Genomic DNA, 20,399 nt, shown 5'->3' on the forward strand with positions numbered 1-20,399 from the left:
CCGATACAACTTACCATTCAAATAACACCATTCCTAAGGTAAAGCATGGAGGTGGTAATATCCTGTTATGAGGGTGTTTCTCTGCAGCAGGGACTGGAGCATTTGTCAGGATAGAAGAAAAATAGATGGGGCAAAATACTATCAAATGCCCTCTGCCAGAAAATTGTCAATGGGAAGAAGGTTTACCTTCCAACATGACAATGACCCAAAGCACTCAGCAAAAAATGACCACACAGTGGTTGAAGGAGGAAAGGGTGAATGTCCTTGCATGGCTTAGTCAGAGCCCAGACTTACAGTAAACCCCCATTGAAAATCTGTGGAATGACTTAAAGACTGCAGTCCACAAATGTTCACCATCAAATTGAACTGAACTTGAGCAGTTCTGGAAAGAGGAGTGGGCAAATATTGCAAAGTCTAGATGTGCAAAGTTAGTAGAGACATATCCCAACAGACGAAAGGCTGTAATTAAAGCAAAAGGCGGTTTAACAAAATACTAACATAAGGGGATGATCCTTTTTCCAAATCAGTGATTCGTTTTGGTATTATATCTTTCACTTGGATGTTATAAGTTGCGCTAGCAAATACAGCTGGATAAAACAAACATTCAAACACTGTGTCTGTCATAATTTCAGGCTGCAAAGCAACAAAATGTTATTATTTTAAAGGAGGGTGATTCTTTTCTATACCCACTGTATCTGGCCCAGGTCAGAACCTCTGGATGTACTGCAGCCAGGCAACTAACATTTTCAGAAGGAGGACTCAGTCTTTGTATTTCTCTGGTGCATGTTTCCTATACCATGTATCAGAGTGGTCAGGGATGGATCCTCCTCCATAAAGATTGATTTAACTAGAACTAAATATTTTCTAAGCTGACTAACCCTATTGGATCTTGATCAATAGTAGCCTGATGGATATCCCTACTCTCCATATGATAGTTGTTAACAGTATAAAATATAAATCCAAGTGTAAAGGAATGGTAGTTAGTTCTCCTCTAAATGCATGCAATAGAATCTTTGAACATATTTGCAGATAATTCCCCAGAAACATGTCACTCGTTTTCTCACACTACCTCTTCCTTTTAATCGCAGTAAAAATCAACAGCCTGGAAGAGAAAAGAAAAGAGATTATTGCATTTGACCTATGAACAAGTCCTTGGCTGGCTTTTGTAAGTCTGTATTTCTCAATGCATGCATCATAGGGAGAATAGGTGGCCCCGTCTAGATTACGCTATTGTAAAGCTATAATATATATCCCACTGTCAGTGCCTTATTATGGCAGGAAGTTTTAACACAAGGCTGTGACACCTATGAAGCCAACTGAGGCACCCACGGAGGCATTGGGGGGGGGGGGCTGGTAGCATTAAGGCCAGCCACTCCACCTCCAGTGCATGGCAGGGATGGACTGGCCATAGGGACTACAGGGAGTTTCCCGGTGGGCCGATGGCTCAGTGGGCCGTTTTTTAAAACAGAGATGCTGCTTGGAGGACTTTTTTTTAACGCCCTGGCAGCGCCCCAGTGTGAAAGAACTCAGGCTTTCACACAGGGACTGCAGCGGAAGCATTTTTCAGTCGCTTTACAGGCGCTATTTTTGGGGGCGGGGGTGGGGGCAGCATTTTATTGAATTAAAGTGGGCCGGTCTGGATAAAGTCCAGGGCCAAAATTTTGTCCCAGTCCAGCCCTGGTGCATGGCCTGGCTGCCTGCATCGTAGCAACCAATGATGCTGTCTGACCACCAGCATCCTAGCAGTCAATGTTGATATATGACCAGGCAAGGAAGGTAGTGGGGTGGCAAAAATGGCTGCATCCATTCCCAGCAAAGCCCTGCTGCTATATATTCGGAAAGGTATGCATCTGAAACCTCTGTGTTTATTTGAAATTAGGAACAGATTGGGTTGGACCTCTTTACTGACTAATAAAACTAAATGCCAGGGTATGTTAGCATATTACTGTGCACTCAAAAGTAACCAAAAACGTAGGAATCATCCCAGGCAATACCTTAACCTGGAGAAGCTGCAGAAAAAAATTGCTTTGTATTAGACTAAGCAGTGGTGTCATCCAACTTCTGTAAACCCTTGAAAATAAATGTTTTACAATTTAGGAGAAGAGAAGCAAAGCTATGATGAGGGAGAGGGAGGGAGTCAGTAAAAGTGACTGAACCTGCTGGAAGCCACCCACAATTGTTCAGTCTGTTTTATGTGAAGATCATTCAGATCATAGATGATAATGAAAGGGCCAAATGAAAGTTTGTTTTCCTCTTTTAACAAGATAGCGAAAACTAGCTGGGCAGAGATATGAGAAATGTGCTGCCCAGGCTACCGCCTATCAGTTGCTTCAAGGCAGTGTATAAGCAGCGCCAAGAATACAGGAAATTTGAAAGTGAGAGAATTCCAAGGCCTGGGTTTTATCACAACAAAAAAGGCTCGGCACTGCAGTAAACTCCAGACCGTGTAGGGTTATGATGGCCACATATACTGTATATCAACTGAATCACTTAATGAACTGATCATTTTGATATTTTAAATAATTCTAGCAATATCAGTTTGTTCTTCAACATACAGTATTTTAGTCAAATATCCAAGCTATAGGCTGAACTGGAAAGTGAGTGTACTATATACTATAAACTTTTTTTTTTTAACACTGTGGATCAGCTGTGTCAAACCCAATTTTATCTTGGGCCGCATCAGTCTTATGGTTGCCCCCAAAGGGCTAGTTGCATCTATAAGACTATATAAAGGTATCCATAGCTTTTTTTTTTTTTTTTTCAGAGAATAGGTGCCTGAACCTTAACCATGCCTCCTGCTGACCCGATGGAACAGTGTGGCCATATTTCACTGGCAGTATTTAAGTATTTAAAGGGGCAGTAAATACCACAAGTGGGTTATGATCAGAGTTGATGTGCTACCTACAGAGTGCAGTTTCCGGGGTGCACTACATACAGAGTGCAGCATTCCAGGGTGCGCTACATACAGAGTGCAGAGTTCAGTGGTGCACATGTACAGAGTGCAGGGTTGAGAAGTGTAATACATACAGAGTGCAAGGTTTAGGGGTGTGCTTTGCACAGTGTTTAGGGTTTAGCTCTCTTTCACAGGCTGTCCACATTCAGTTCCCCCTCCTCGGCTCTGACCTCCACACTACTTTCCCTCATCCCTCACCTCTGCACACATCTCCCTCTACACCCCTCATCTTTTCATTCCCCAGCTCGCAGCTACCCGGCTCTCTCACCTCCAGTGTAGGCAGTGTCCCCTTTCTCTCACTTTTAGCAGGGAGATCAATGGTGGCATCTGTGCACTCAGGCACAGATGGGGATCACAGTGCAGCTTAATATGTGATGCCCCATCCCACACTTAATATGCATCTATATCCCCCTTGTTAATGCCATGAGTGCAGGGCAGGCAGGGATCTGTGAGAGCCTCTAAGAGGAAAGCTGTCCTTGTAAACACAGGCTTCTGTGTTTACAAGTGACTGTTGAGCAGGAGTGGGAGGTGGCGGAACTCTGTTCCACCACACTCTGGCTGAAAAAAAATCCCTGGGTGCAAGGGTCACATTAAATGGCCTGGCGGGCCGGATTCGGCCCGCAGGCTTTGTGCTTGACACCTGTGCTTTAGATAATGGATAAAAATCCCTATCTCTTTATTTGTTTGCCATCTGTAACTCTTTGAGAAGATTTCCTTTTACTTCCTGCCCTGTAGAAACAGGCAGAAGCAAGTGTGGGAATGCCTTAGACAGTGTAGAGTAGAAAAGATTTTAAACCTTTACCAGTTTTTTTCTGTCTTTTTCCAGTTGTGGAGATTTCCCTTGATTTCCTGTCCCTGGAAGTTAGAAAATAACCTATACAAAGGAAATCTAAAGGGATTTTCCCCATTAGTGTATTTAAACCCCAAAACTGAAAATTGTATCAATTGTTTACCATCATTTTCCTTTCCTGACACCAGTCCTTGGCAGCATACCTGTGACCAGTGGCGGCCCATCCATAGGGGCGCCCGGGCGCCGCCCCCCATCCCCCAGTCAGTAAAAATTTTTTTTTTTTTAAATCTGTCCCTTTAAGAAAAAAAAAAATTCAAAAAAAGGGCCTTATGTGCACTGTGTCCGCGCGCCGGACGCCGGGCACAGTGCTGTAGGAGTAGCGCCACGTCTGTGCAATCAGGGGATTGCAGACACGGCGCTACATTGGCACAAAAAATATGCCTTTGTGGCGTTCTCCATCGCGCCACTTGCTTCGGCGCGATGGAGTGTATTGTTATGGCCGGGCGGGTGCATACACTTTCTGTGTGCACCCGCCCGTCTCTGTGCTCGTTCCGACGTCACTGGAAAAACAGGAAGTGACGTCGGGACTGCTCGAGCTCAGTGCGCCCGACCGAGGAAAAGGTAAGCCTGCCTGTCTCTAAGCATCGGTGGCCGCTACACAACACCCCACCCGCTTATACAAAGTCTGTAAATGAATTATAAAAAAAAGTTTTTTTCAATAAGCGGCTTTTTTTATAATTCATTTACCCACTTATTAACAACATTTCTTTTCTATGTAAAAATTCATTACAGCACAAATAGCGGCTGGTAAGACCACCCCCCAGTTATTAAAAAAAAAACTTTTTTTATACTTAATGTGCAGGGAAAATATCGGCCGTCAACACCACACCACCCCCCGCTTGCAAATTGTCCTGCGACTTTGGACTGGAAAGTTGCAGGATAAGTTGGACCCGATGATTTCCAATGAGAACTGTTCATATCTGTGCAACTTTGAAGTAGTCCCTGCATGACTTTTGTCCCACCTTGATGTGACTTGAGGTCCATAGACCTCCAGAATACATAGGCATTGCTTCAAGTCGCTGCAAAATCGCACCAAAAAATTGTGGCAGAATCTTGCAACTTTCAGGCTAATGCAGTCTGAAAGTTGCACAATTCTACTGCAATTTTGATGTGACTTAAAGCAATGCCTGTGTATTCTGGAGGTCTATGGACCTCAAGTTGCATCAATGTGGGACCAAAGTAATGCAGGGACTACTTTGAAGTCGCACAGATATGAACGGTTCTCATTGGAAATCATGGGGTACGACTTGTCATGCAACATTTAAGTCCCAAGTTGCAGGACAAGTAATTCCTGCAGTCTCTGGTAATCTTGTGCAGTATGTCCGCAGTCTCTGGTAATCTTGTGCAGTATGTCCGCAGTCTCTGGTAATCTCCTGCAGTATGTCCGCAGTCTCTGGTAATCTCCTGCAGTATGTCCGCAGTCTCTGGTAATCTTGTGCAGTATGTCCGCAGTCTCTGGTAATCTCCTGCAGTATGTCCGCAGTCTCTGGTAATCTCCTGCAGTATGTCCGCAGTCTCTGGTAATCTCGTGTAGTATGTCCGCAGTCTCTGGTAATCTTTTGCAGTATGTCTGCAGTCTCTGGTAATCTCCTGCAGTATGTCCGCAGTCTCTGGTAATCTCCTGCAGTATGTCCGCAGTCTCTGGTAATCTCCTGCAGTATGTCCGCAGTCTCTGGTAATCTTGTGTAGTATGTCCGCAGTCTCTGGTAATCTTGTGTAGTATGTCCGCAGTCTCTGGTAATCTTGTGTAGTATGTCCGCAGTCTCTGGTAATCTTTTGCAGTATGTCTGCAGTCTCTGGTAATCTCCTGCAGTATGTCTGCAGTCTCTGGTAATCTTCTGCAGTATGTCCGCAGTCTCTGGTAATCTTGTGCAGTATGTCCGCAGTCTCTGGTAATCCTGTGCAGTATGTCCACAGTTTCTGATAATCTCCGGCAGTATGTCCGCAGTCTCTGGTAATCTTGTGCAGTATGTCCGCAGTCTCTGGTAATCTCCTGCCCATTTCGAGTCCTTCATTACTAACAGTGTCATATTTTAGTTTGTTTGCACCGATCTGTAAGGCTGCGCTATATACCATGACTTGTGATGCTGGGGCTATATACTCTGTGCTGTGACGCTGAGCTGTATAATCCTGACATTGAGTGGAAGCAAGTGGAATACAGGGGACGGAGTGGTGGATTCTATAAGGGGTGTGGCTTATGAGAAGTGGGAGGGACCAAATGTGGAAGGGCGGGGTATTGCGCCCCCCCATCCTAAAACTTCACCAGCCGCCACTGCCTGTGACAGAACTCAACCTCTAACCACTCTCTCAGGACCAGTGAATAGCATAAAAGAAAGATGGATAATGCCCCCTGTATTCTCTGTAATAAACGACATACCAAGGGTGGGTTTGTATGCTGCCATGGGTGTGAAGATGCCAAAACAGAAATGTTTCATTGTAAGGAGGAAACAGAGGCTCTGATAAATTTCCTCCCGAAATTCATTATAGACAAGATCCCTAGATCTGGGGGTAATGTGAAGGGGGGACAGAGGACACTGTTAAGGGGGGGGGGGTTGTGTGAAGGGGAGGACAGATGACACCACTGTGGGGGGGGGGGTAATGTGAAGGGGGACAAAGGGCACCATTGTGGAGAGGGAGGTTGTGTGAAGGGAAGCACAGGGGACGCCGCTGGGAGGGGGTAATGGGAAGGGAGGAACAGAGGACACTGCCATTGAAAGTCTTGCAATGGGTTCTGGTGACAACCAAGATTTTTTTACACTTTGGAGTAATTTCCTCTCCCTTCCTGTTTTAGCTATGGGACAGGGAGTGAATGGAAATCTCATCAATGGGATACAGAATACCAGATTACAAAAAATGACCCTCCCTTTGTCTATCCAATATGAAATTAAAAGAGATGGGAGCAGCACATGGTACCTGCTGTATACCATTTGTGTCACCTTGCCTGCTAATAAAATTGTACAGGTTTGTTTTAAACAATACATTTCCTGCATTCTGCAATTGTTAACCAAATAGAATCTTTTTGCCTTCATTTCTTTAATGCAGTTCTCATATATATTGTGTCTTTCGTACTTACTGTGGTGGGAAATTCTTGAAGTTCATCCTTGTAGACACTGAGCTCGGTGACAAGGCTGCTGGGAAAATAACCAACAAGTCCCTGCTGATCCCTGTACTGGTCACTATAAACCTGTCAGTGAGAAGGAGAGTTAGTACAAGGCACCTCTACTTTGCACAGGCTCATACCAGTACAGAACAACACAGCTGTCACATCCACTCTACAGCCACTTGTTTTTCTTAGCATTTTTACACATGAGTAGTCAAACAAATCTCAAAAATGTGTTTCTAGCCGAGCAGATGGAACACATGTGGCACCAATAAGCGGTAAATAACACCTCCGCCTTCAAGATCATTAATCGTGTACTGCAGAGCTTTTTCTTCTAACGTACATGTTTCATGCATTATAGACTCTCATTAGAGGAACTTCAGCTGCTGCATCAGTTCAGACATCCAAACAGTGAGATACCTTCAATACCAACCTGAATATGAAATCACTACTTAATCAAACTGAGTTGTGAACATAGATATGTTGAGCCAAACTGAACAGGTCTTTTCAGATCTTCTATATGTGGTGCTCCTACACTTAATTTTTTCCCAGAGTCATGAAGGTCCTCCAGCAGTAAAAACAGACTTTGTTTTGAGAGAAGCCTTAATTAAACCCTAAAACCACCAATCCAGTGCCACCATTACTCCTAATGACACAGCACAGTAAATGAAAATTCTTAGCTGTGCAGCTCATTGCTCTGTTTGTTATTTTAGGCCAAATGACCTTTGCTGGTTTTCTTCTAGTAAGATGAGAGCTAGCTTGCGCCTAGTTTTTCTCCTGTAAACAGATTCAACCTACAGTATGTTATGTAGCGCCCTGGGGTTTAGTCAGGGGGCTCCTTGCCAAATTCCTTGTTAGGAGTAGCTACTGTAATTATTTATCAGGGATCCACTGACTTCTCCTTAAGTTTGGCCTGGTTGTACTTTCCTCTTCTACCACCCGGTGGATGGGCACTTGGAGGTATTAGATTGAGAAGGATAACTCAAGGTCAGGTTATGGGTAAATGGGGTATCTCAGCCGAAGGGCAGGAATTTTGTTGAATCCCTTGGCCTTCCAGGAGAGCCTATATATTCGGGTGAGGTCAGGTGATCCAGGTTCTTGTGTGCCAGCCAGACCGCCATCTGGGTGGATGTGTGTCATCTGCCCCGGGCTGCTAGGCCAGAGATTGGGCCTATCCCAGGGGCATCAGGCTGCCAAGCTGTGTGAGGGCCTATCCAGAAGTATAAGGGCTATGCAGGGTTGGGACTGCGACTTGCAGACCAAACAAATATGACGGTTCTGCCGGCCGGAGAACCTGGCGTGGTCGGAGGTAGAAGGGAAGCTGTCGCCACTAAGGGACCATTCGCCTTTACCAGGGACCACAGTGAGTAACTGAAGCAAGTCCCGGAGCAGTATCACCAAATGGGCACAGTGTAGAATCAGGAAAATTCAGGCGGTGATCAAGTCAGGGACCCAAACAGCAGGGGTGGCGCTTGCAGAGCAGCCTTGTGTGTCAAGCTAGGGACTGAGCCGGTCAGCAGGGGTGAAGCTTGAAGGTATCCAAAGTGCCAAGCTAGGGACCCAGCAGGGAAGCGTGGGTGACGTTTGAAGGAGATACCACCGCAAAAGCCTTGAGGAGCTCACAGGATTCAGAGTCAGTAAATCAGAGAATCCAGTGAGAGACCAGGAGATACAGGGCTGAAGAACTACAAGGAGAAGTTGTAGTACAGCTAAGAGAACTGTTGCCGTACTTTAAGTTAGGACAGCTATTCTGCACATGCAGAAGTGGCACCTTGCTGGGGCCTTTCCCTGTATGGCTGTCCTCCTGATGAAGTCTCTGAGTCTGCCATTTGAAATTGCAACTACTTAAGGGTGTCCTGGCCCTAAACCCTCTTTCCTTTGCAAAATAAAAAAAAGGACTGTCAAAAAAATAAAACCTCTTTTACATCCAAGAAGTGTCTGGCGCCCAATGACTTTTACCACCTTTGCACCAGCTATGCCTCACAACCCACCACATATTGAAGGATGTCAGCTATCTTTGGCCTTGAAGGTTCGCATTAGACTGGAAGAGGTCACAGATTCTGCTACATTTGGCACCCAACATTTCTGCTACAGTTAAAATAATGATTTCAGTTCATGAGAGGCCCTCATGGTGCACAGAAGAAAGGTATAACCTACATACAGATTAGGTCTGAGTGAAAATTGAAATCCACTAACCCTTGATGGAATAACCCAAACCCCTTTCCCAACCCATAAATATATTTAATAGTCCCTATTCATTTTGACCACACCACAATGACTTGTCTTCAGACTAAACTACTGTACTTGCAACTGTAAATGTAATGTACAGTATTATATTATAGACACCCCTGCAACAGAGAAAAAGTTGATCCCTAATCATCCTGCAGACTATACTGCAATTGAAGTATACAGCGTACTCCAAGACCCACCCAACTTGTGTCTGGACCATAAATACATACTGATGAGGTCATGCATGTGCTCTCCCTTCTTTTAAGGAAAACCTTTCCTGAGGGACATGCCATTACTTCTTTCCAATCTTCTAATGCTAGTTTCCTGGCTGTCATGTTTATCGCTTTACTTCAATACATTGGGTCCCCTACAGATACAAATATTCAAACAGCAATGTCTAAATATACAAATAGGCTTACTTGTTCCAGGTCAATAGCTCAAATCTTATTAAACCCAGTTTGTCTGTGTATTAAACAGACTACTAGCAACTTCAGAAGGGCATTACGGTGTCAACTACCCTCCAGAGCTGCAATGCAAAGTTTTACAGAAGAAGATTATATAAAACATTTGGGTGTATTTTTTAAATCTGCCTGGAGGTTATTTTAAACCAAGTCCATATGGTGACCTAGCTTTGTATGGGGGGTGTGACAGACCTAGCCTGGACAAAGGCTTTTGGAGAGGACTGAATGCTATCTTCTTGCCTTCCGATCATGGCCCATGGATTTTAAGGGAACAATACTCTTTGTGAGGTGTATGCCTGGGGACCTTGAAGTAATGTTACTTTGGATTCAAGTCCATGTCCCCCCAAAACACACAGACTCTGGGAACCCTGTATATGCCATATCAGAAAGAGTGACTGATTCATACTGTTGGGACATATACTGTAAGGAGATGCTTATGTCATCACCTCCAGCCACCTGTCTGTCTGTTGTCTTCTATAATGTAAATTAGTCTAGTGTGGCTTCTCTTTCAGCCATTGTTGTCTGGGCTAATTAACCCTGCAATTGTATGAAGGAGTCCTGTGTTTAAACATATGATAATGTATCATCTACTGTGTGAAGCTTGTGACAACAAGTCTGACCTGTAGTGAAATCCTGATTTATCATCACAATGACCAGGCTGCTTAATGGGATTAGTTAATTAGATCATGTTAATTAGGTCTGGTCACAGGTGTATTTTCAGAGTAATATGAGCAGGGGGTATGCACCTCCTCTTTTTACTGTATATAAGACTTGTATTATTTTCAATAAACTCTCATTCCTGTTTGACCCTCAACACAGAGCTTCGTCTCATACTTGGGGGAAGAATTATTCATATGGGTTTCTTGTTCATCTGGTTGGAGTGTTCGGTAGCTGCCTTTGTGTTCGGGTATGGAATGTCCTAAACGACTTTAACCCCTTTCATTCTCGGGGTGTCGTTACAGGGATTACAGCATTAGATTTAACATAACTGTCCCTGATTTTGAGGAACTGTCCCTGATTTGGAACAAAGTCCCTCTGTCCCTCTTTCCTCCTCATGTGTCCCTCATTTTGGTCTGATCTATATAGTTGAATATAAAATGCACAATTTTATCTTTCAAAACTTGTTTTCCAGTGCTAAACCTGTAATCCAATTTCTAAATTGTGAATTTGTAAATGTCCGAAGCCAGTATAAAGGAATAGTAAGGGTGAAAAGAGCACTTTTTGTATAATTCTCCTAAAGGGGGCATGGCAGGGGGTGTGTCCTATGCCTACATACGTTTGCTAATAGGTATCCATTGTTCCCATCTCAAAAAGTAGGGAGGTAAGTAATTAATATGTAATAGATTCAAATTAGCACAGGAGCATACTGTGGAATAGTACAAGTTTTTAGAGTTTTTTTATAATATGTTCAACACTTCAGAAACAAAGTGGCTAATCCTGGGAAAATAATTTACAGCAATTATGTCTAAAATTATACTTGCAGATAAATGAACATTGCTGTATATAAAAACTTGTACCAAGAATGTATAAAATAACACAACATTGTCCATTAATGATAATATAATATAATATAACTTACACTTCCGGACCAGAATTCACCCGCATCATCATCTTCCTTCACTAACTTGGTGTAGATGTAGACCAGCTCTCCTTTCTTAATGTTGATAAATCTGCAGTCTGGGGCATTGTAATCATCTTCAGCTCTACCAAATGATATAGCATCTGAGGAATAATCAGGACAGAATACTCAGCATGTTCCAGTAGAGACAGCATCACCTTACACAGGCCAAGAGCTTTTCTTTCAATTGGTATTCCTAATGCTTTTTATGTTTATAGAAATCTCTGATAAGTATAAAGTAAATTGTAATTTTCCTATTATCGTAAACCAATGTAAACTTGAATAGTGACAATGTTTCCCAGTGCTTCATAAACTATCCAAATTTGACTTGATATTAGCCTCTTGTAATCCACTGTACAGCGGCATTAAGCTTCGGAGTGGGGAGCGCAGGACTAAGAGCGAATGCGGTGTGCTGCATGAAAATGTCTAGACAAGAAACATGCTTATTTATGACCTCGTCAGTCTGTTATATTCTTTCTTTGTCCAATCACAGGATGGGTTGGAGAGAGGACAGCAAGACTGGGCTGAGTCTCATCCTGGGGACAATAGCAAATATATCAAACCCCACTAGTAGAGCATTTCCTTACCAGATAGGGCATCTCCTGGTGCTCATAAACCTAAAGCAACCTACAGACATCAGATGGTGGTTAGGCTTAGGCCGCGTACACGCGGTCGGTCCATCCGATGAGAACAGTCCGAAGGACCGTTTTCATCGGTTAACCGATGAAGCAGACTGATGGTCTGATGTGCCTACACACCATCAGTTAAAAAAACGATCAAGTCCAACGCGGTGATGTAAAACACAACGACGTGCTGAGAAAAATTAAGTTCAATGCTTCCAAGCATGCGTCGACTTGATTCTGAGCATGCGCAGGTTTTGAACCGATGCTTTTGCGTACTAACCGTCAGTTTTGACCTATTGGTTAGGCGTCCATCGGTTAAATTTTAAAGCAAGTTCTAAATTTTTCGACCAAAGATAACGGACCGATGGGGCCCACACACGTTCGGTTTGGACCGATAAAACTGAACTTCAGTCCGTTTTCATCGGTTTTGTCCGATCGTGTGTACAGGGCCTTACAGGCACAATCCAATCAAGGTCGAGTCCTAGATCTAACTGTAACAAGCTGGCTTGAGCAGGCTTATGTAAAGCTAAAAATAACTGTATTTAGTTTAGTTTTAGGGTAGGAAAGGGTTTAAATCCCTGACTGTTTACAGGCAAACTCTATAAAGTTAGAGGAATTCATCTCCTAAACAGTCATCAGTACTAGTGTGTCCATTGGAAGACTTCCTCTCACATCTTGTTCTGGTGACAAATCCTAAATTTTAGATATCGCATCATTTTCTGTTTCAGTGACAATTAATTACTAGAACAAATAAGGAAGGTGAATAACCCTAGCTGGGACGCAATAAAAACCCAACAGGGGATTTGATGCCTTCCTGCCCTATCCAAAACTAAAATCCCTCAACTCCAAAGAAAGAGAATGTGGTCATTCCCAACAAGACTGGTGCACCCCTGCTCACATATTATTTTTACTAGTGTAGAGAAGAGGGGCATAATATTTCATTATTATCACACTTTTATATTTGTTGCTTCACAAACTTCTAAATTCTCTAGCCATCACTGGCAATCTTGAATCTGGGACGTACTTCGACATTCCAACATGACAATGATCCAAAACACATGGCCAAGTCGACCTGTCATTGGCTACAGCAGAATAAAGTGAAGGTTCTGGAGTGGCCATCTTAGTCTCCTGACCTTAATATCATTGAGCCACTCTGGGGAGATCTCAAATGTGCCGTTCATACAAGAGAGCCCAAGAATTTACAGGAACTGGAGGCTTTTTGCCAAGAGGAATGGGCAGCTTTACCATCCGAGAAGATGAAGAGCCTCACCCACAGATACCACAAAAGACTTCAAGCTTTCATTGATGTTAAAGGGGGCAATACATGATATTAAGAACTGGGGTATGTAAATTTTTGATCAGGGTCATTTGGGTAGTTTCTGTTGTCATTATGATTTAAAAAGATTTGATTGATAATAAATGGCTTCAGCCAAACGCTAACCACGAGTGAAAGAAAAGTTTTTGTGTTATCATTCATAGTCTATGAAAAATGGTCAATAAATCATAAACTCTGCCAGGGTATGTAAACTTATGAGCACAACTATATATATCACCCTTCTAGGTAGGTTGCTACATGTTAGTAAAATTGTATTTTCGTTGGGTGGTAAGTAATCAGCCCAGCCTGATTTGTATAATTTTGCACTTGGTTTCTCCCTAAGCTCAGTGAGGTTGCAATTTCTCACTGTCGTTGCCAGTAGGTGCTTCTGGTAGCACTGGCTATAGTAGGAGATTTCAATACTAAACTGCATTATGAATATTTATATTTACCCCAGCCACACCAGTAGGTGGTTCATGATGGGGAACAGTATGCATGGGAAAGCCATATTATTCTGGCTCTCTTGCTTAAGGCTGAGGCCTGGGAAGTTGCTGCTGAACTGTCTATGTTGTTGGGCCCCACAGCCTGATTGAGGTCCAGCATGTGCTGTGAGGACAGCCTTACCCAACTAGCATATGAGCTTCACCAGTTTGGGAAGCTGCAGTTCCTGAAGGCATGGCTGCTTATCTGGATTGATGTCCACTAGGGCCCCAGCTGTGGCAGAGCTGAGTGACCTATGCAACTACAGAGACACCCCTGAGACTTCACCTTGGAGCCTAAAACCTCACTAGAAAGCAACCGAAAGCTAATTCTGGACAGCAATTTGGTGGCCTCAATGGTAAAAGACTGTTTGCTGATTCTAGTGTTGTTGGTGCTTTTAAAGGAGTTGTAAATGCAGAAAGTTTTTTTATCTTAATGCATTCTATGTATTAAAATAAAAAGCCTTCTGTGTGTAGCATCCTCCCTCATACTTACCCGAGTCCCATCTCTGTCCAGCGATGTCCACGAGTCCCTCAGACATTCCCCCCTGACTGACTGAGACAGCGGCGCCATTGGCTCCCGCGGATGTCAATCAAAGTAAGTTAGCCAATCAGGGGAGAGAGGGGGCAGGGCCAAACGGCAGCTCCGTATCTGAATGGACACAGGGAACTGTGACTCAACTCGGGTGCCCCCATAGCAAGCTGCGCGCTGTGGGGGCACTAAACAGGAGGGAGAAGCCAGGAGAAGAAAAGAGGGACCTGAGAAGAGGAGGATCCAGGCTGCCCTGTGCAAAACCAACTGCACAGAGCAGGTAAGTTTGACATGTTTGTTATTTAAATAAAAAAAAAAAAAAACAAGACTTTATAATCACTTTAAGGATATAAGAGTCAGTGTAGCTCTATGGGGTATTCATTTTATAGTGCCCCTGATCTGGCCATTCCATCCAGTCTCAGAGATCAGAAACACTATTTGTAGTACAGCGTAGTTAGTGTCTGCTTTTAATGGAGCTAGAATTGATATGAGTATCCCATGCCCTATATCCCTTCCCAGTTACAAATTTCTTTAGCATAAAGACTCAAAATACATCCCCACCCCCTTGTAATTGGTTCAGTGTGTATGGAACCACTGCTGTATGTGTGTCGGCAGCCTCTGCATGATCATCATTTATGCTGCTGCTATCAGGAAATATGCAGTGACTGTGATTTTACTACATTCAATCATTCTCAACCAGCGGCCCTTACAGGGGTACCGCTACATATACAGTATATATATATATATATATTAGGGCTGTTACTGATTAAAAATGTTGTGTTCGATTAATCGATTTTTTTTTTTAATCGATTAATCGACTAAATTTCCATTAATTATAACGCACATACAGATCCAACTACTTTTAGCTGATCTCCTTGCAGGCTGATTCCCAGTGCAGCTACCAACCATTGGGAAAATGGATAGCAGGATACTAAAAACACACAAAGGCAGCGCTCGATGGGAATAGCATTAAAACTTTTATAGTCTTCAAGTCGGTAACAAAATAAATATTGCACTGGAGATAAAATCGATGTAGCTACATAAACTGTAAAAATGGTGCGAGTAATACCAAATGGTAGCAAAAGCAGTCATAAAAACATGTAGCTAAGTATGATACTGGTATAAAAATGGGTACAGCGATGCCACTGCTGAATCCAGATGAGGAGGTGTTAACATCAGTCCGTTGGCATGTAGATGCCCCGTGAAGGGAACTATCACAACTCCCAGTGGATGGTGGTAGAATCCCAGGTTGATAGAGGGAAGTGATAGAGGGAAGGGTAACAGCCCTTGCGTGTGGCAGATAGTAAGGTCCCGCCGGCATGCAGATATGAAGGCACAGCAAAGGAGCCCTTCAGATGGACACGACAAGCCCCGCCGTGTCAACGGATCTCCAACGGAACTCCCTGAAGGCCCGGAAGCCGGCAGGGAGCTGAGTACCAATCAAAAGAATTTTGATCGATTAAAAAAATTAAAAATTAATCGATGAATTAATAGTTAATTTCCACAGCCCTAATATATATATATATATACATACAGTATATATAAAGATACCAGACCTGGGGACGGTCATTTATCATCTATACAGATGTAAGGATCTGTATCAATTGTTACACAGGGGCCATAAATGCACACATACAAAATCCCATACACATATATAGTGACCCTGGTTCAACCACATTGACTATCTTCATCATTTTAAAAAGTGAAAAGGATGAGAAGAATGGGAAAATTTAAAATTGAAGGTGATCACTTGTAGAATGTCTACCATACACAATGTAAAGACTAGTTAAAGACAGTGATAACTCAACTACAGGTTGGCGTCCTGTGTGATCACTTGCTAAGACTGGCTATAACCGGAAAATAAACAGAAACCATACAACATACCAATTTTTTTAAACGCAATATAAAAATATAAATTAGTCATTTCAATAAACAACTAAGGGCCAGATTCAGAGACGTGAGCGGATCTTTGTGTGGGCGTTGCGTATCTTATTTACGCTACGCCGCTGCAACTTAGAGAGGCAATTGCAGTATTCACAAAGCACTTGCGTCCTAAGTTACGGCGGCGTATCGTAAATTGGCCGGCGTAAGCCCGCCTAATTCAAATGTGGAAGTGGTGGGTGTGTTTTATGCTAAATACTCGTGACCCCACGTAAATTACGCTTTTTACGAACGGCGCATGCGCCGTCCGTGGACGTCTCCCAGTGCGCATGCTCAAAATTACGCCGCAACTACTCATTGGTTTCGACGTGAACGTAACTTACGCCCAGCCCCATTCACGGACAACTTACGCAACTGACGTAAAACTTGAAAAATTTTACGCTGTTCCGACATCCATACCTAACATTGGCTACGCCTCATAGAGCAGGGGTAACTTTACACCGGAAAAAGCCTTACGTAAACGACTAAAAAAATGCGCCGGCCGCACGTACGTTTCTGAATCGGCGCATCTAGGTCATTTGCATATTCGACACGGAAATATACGGAAGCGCCCCTAGCGCCCAGCGTAAATATGCACCCTAAGATATGATGGCGTAGGAGACTTACGCCACTCGTATCTTGCCCAAATCTATGCATAACTGATTCTATAAATCAGGCGCATAGATACGACGGTAAAAAATGTTTTCCCTAAATAGCTTCCTTTACCTTAGTGCAGTCCTCCTTCACTTACCTCATCCTTCCATTTTTCTTTGAAATGTCCTTATTTCTTCTGAGAAATCCTCACTTCCTGTTCTTCTGTCTGTAACTCCACACAGTAATGCAAGGCTTTCTCCCTGGTGTGGAGAAAGCCTCTTAAGGGGGGAGGGGGCTAGCAGGAGGGTCAGGACGCTCTCTACTTTGCAGATAGAGGAAGGAGCTGTGTGTTAGTGGGCGTCCTGACACTCCTGCTCGCCCCCTCAAGAGGCTTTCTCCACACCAGGTAGAAAGCCTTGCATTACTGTGTGGAGTTACAGACAGAAGAACAGGAAGTGAGGATTTCTCAGAAGAAATAAGGACATTTAAAAGCAAAATCAAAGGATGAGGTAAGTGAAGGAGGACTGCACTAAGGTAAAGGAAGCTATTTAGGAAAAAAGGGGGGGAAGTTGGGACTTTAAATGAGATGCGTTTTTAGCAATATGCGATTAAGTATATATATAGAATATAAAAAATGTTTCCATAAAAGCCAGGCTCAAAGTTGCCAACCAAAAAAGCACTAAACCGCATTAATCTGTCTAACTGTATGTAATTAAAAAAAATATTTTAATTACATACAGTTAGACAGATTAATTCGGTTTAGTGCTTTTTTGGTTGGCAACTTTCAGCGTGGCTTTTATGGAAACATTTTTATTTTCCATATATATATACTTAATCGCATATTGCTAAAAACGCATCTCATTTAAAGTCCCAACTTTCCCCCCTTTTTTCATACATTTACAGGGATGGAGGCCTGTGGTAGTTCTATCATATGCCTCATACAAAGTCCCACCCCCTTTCCCCCCTTTTTCAAGGAAGCTATTTAGGGGGGGGAAATTGTACCTTTACAACCCCTTTAACCCCTAACGTCTTGAACTCCTGAAGCCTCAGTTTCCATTGGCTCCCAAAGCTTTCTATATTGTACTATTGTTATGTAACTCGGTAAAGTGTTATAAATTCAATAAAAACCTTGGTTTGAGAGTAACTTGGTTTGAGAGCGTTTTGCAAGACAAGCAAAATGTTTTAATACATTTTGACTTGATATACAAGCTATGTCTTGGAATAAGGGTAGCGTCATGTCACCACCGAGTATAAAAAAGAAGATAGGCGCCTTAAAGTGTAGCAATATGTTTACATTTAATGAAGGTGTATATCATATGAAACTTTGATACAGCATTAATTAATGCTTAGCAAATCCAGCTTGTATAATATTTAGTATTTACTAAACTTCAGACTTGCAAGTGATTGTATCTACCAAACAATTCCCCCGTGTACCTCTGAGAACTACCTCACAATAAGTACCTCACAATAAGTACCTCACAAAAAGGGATTCCTCACTACCTCACAATAAGTACCTCACAATAAGAACTACCTCACAATAAGAACTACCTCACAATAAGAACTACCTCACTACCTCACAATAAGTACCTCACAATAAGAACTACCTCACAATAAGTACCTCACAATAAGAACTACCTCACTACCTCACAATACCACTTGTATTACCACTGATTGAAACCCCAAAAATTTGTATTAAAACAAAAATAATTCTGTAACTTAGTAGACTTAAATTAACGAAATAGATACATTAGAAGAGATAAAAAGGAAAATAAAGATTTGCATTTTTGGCAAACTTACAAATGCATTCATCATCGGCGCAGAGCTTCTTATCTGACAACTTCTGCATGAAAACCCCATCGGCCTTTTGATGGATAAATCCCAGACATAAGACTATGACCGCAACATACAAAGTCTTAGCCATTTTCCCCAGTTTCCTCCCAGGAGCTCGGTCAGTGTCTTAGAAGAGTGTACTGTGTATACTTTGAACCACTTGCAGTTCATTTATGCTGGAACTGAACATCTGGAAAAACAGAGCCAGCCAATAGGATTGACCTGTACAGCATTCCATTCACACGCATGGACACGTGGATACAAGAGAGCTCCTGTGCACTTGTTTATCAAAGACACTCAATAGCAATGCCCGGTGTAGGAAGGGAACGCTGCAAGCACACAAAATACACAGAAATATCTGCTCCAAAATATTGAACAAAACCTCCAACTTTGTGGCAGAATTTATATTTTCAGGTGAACCTGCGCTACCCAAGATATGCAAATCAACAAGTTCACTTTAAAGCAGACTTCCATAAACATACAGGCCTGGATTCACAAAGCACTTGCGCCGACGTATCTCGAGATACGCCGGGTAAGTGCAAATATGCGGCGTCTTATCTGTGCCCCGTGCCCACAAAACTAAGATACGCCTGAAAATAGGCTTCATCCGACCGACGTAACTTGCCTACGCCGGCTTAGAGTGGGCGCATATTTACGCTGGACGTATTTGGCGCTCCCATTGATTTTCTATTCACATATCCAAATGAGGGAGATACGCCGATTCATGAACGTACGTACGTCTGACGCAGTGCGCGTAAAGTCATACATCCGGCATAAAGTTATGCCCCATAAAGGAGGTGTAACTCGGCAGCATCCATGCAAAGGGAACACAAGCCAACGTATTTTACGTAGTTTACGTTGGACGTGAATATGGCTGGATGTAGGTTACGTTCACGCCGTAGGCAGTGATCCGACGTATCTTAGGCAGTTGTTCCGACGTGATTGTGAGCATGCGCACTGAGATGCGTCCACGGGACGGCGAATGCGCCGTTCGTTATACGTATCTGTCTGGCGCTCGGCCCATCATTTGCATGGGGTCACGCCTCATTAGCAAGGCTCACGCCCACTTCCACCTACGCCAGCTTACACCTTGGAAACCCAGCGCAGATTTGGCAGCACTGGCTTTGTGAATTCAGTGCTTTCCTCTCTGCGCTGCGTCGGCGTAGCGTAAAGGAGATACGCTATGGCGGCATAAATATGCGCCAGTGTCTGTGAATCCGGGCTATACTGTCTACTTATCTTTCTTTTGCTCAGGTTTGCTTTAAAGCAGTATCAAACCCAAAAGCAAACATGTATTATATTGCAGCTTACCAATTCTTGAATATGATGCATTCGTTTTCTTTCGATTATTTTCACTTGATGATCTGGCCAGTAAGTTTGTTGTTCTTCAACAGAACAAGTTGTCCTGGACCAGTTAGATGATTAAGACACACCATTTACCATGGACTGGGGTGCTTACAATGATCAGCTTTTGTTTTATTTAAGTAAAACATCAACCCCCTGAAACAGGCGTGCCAAACTCAATTTCATCAAGGATCCCCATAAGCAGTAAGGGCCAGTTGTATCTCAGTGCGCTATATACAGAGTACAGACTTCAGGGTTATGCAACGTATATTGTGCAGAGTTCAGGAGTGCGCTACATATAGAGTGCAGAGTTCAGGAGCGTGTTACATACATTGTGCAGAGTTCAGGAGTGTGCTACATACAGAGTGCAGAGTTCAGGAGTGTGCTACATACAGAGTGCAGAGTTCAGGAGTGTGCAACATACATTGTGCAGAGTTCAGGAGCATGTTACATATAGAGTGCAGAGTTCAGGAGTGTGCTACATACATTGTGCAGAGTTCAGGAGTGTGCTACATACATTGTGCAGAGTTCAGGAGTGTGCTACATACATT

General features: G+C 43.1%; 1 protein-coding gene across 1 annotated transcript; it reads right to left on the reverse strand.

The window, feature by feature from the left end:
- Positions 1–401: 401 nt before the first annotated feature.
- OTOR (otoraplin) lies at positions 402–18,667 on the reverse strand. The gene is made up of 4 exons (XM_040351271.1): positions 18,472–18,667; positions 11,173–11,315; positions 6,877–6,987; positions 402–1,102 (listed from the first exon to the last, which is right to left on the reverse strand). Exons 1-4 carry the CDS (start codon positions 18,593–18,595, stop codon positions 1,079–1,081), a joined length of 402 nt encoding a protein of 133 aa, XP_040207205.1. The 5' UTR covers positions 18,596–18,667; the 3' UTR covers positions 402–1,078.
- Between the last annotated feature and the right edge of the window lie 1,732 nt (positions 18,668–20,399).

The sequence above is a fragment of the Rana temporaria genome, chromosome 4 (assembly GCF_905171775.1).
Source record: "Rana temporaria chromosome 4, aRanTem1.1, whole genome shotgun sequence".
Taxonomy (NCBI): Eukaryota; Metazoa; Chordata; class Amphibia; order Anura; family Ranidae; genus Rana; species Rana temporaria.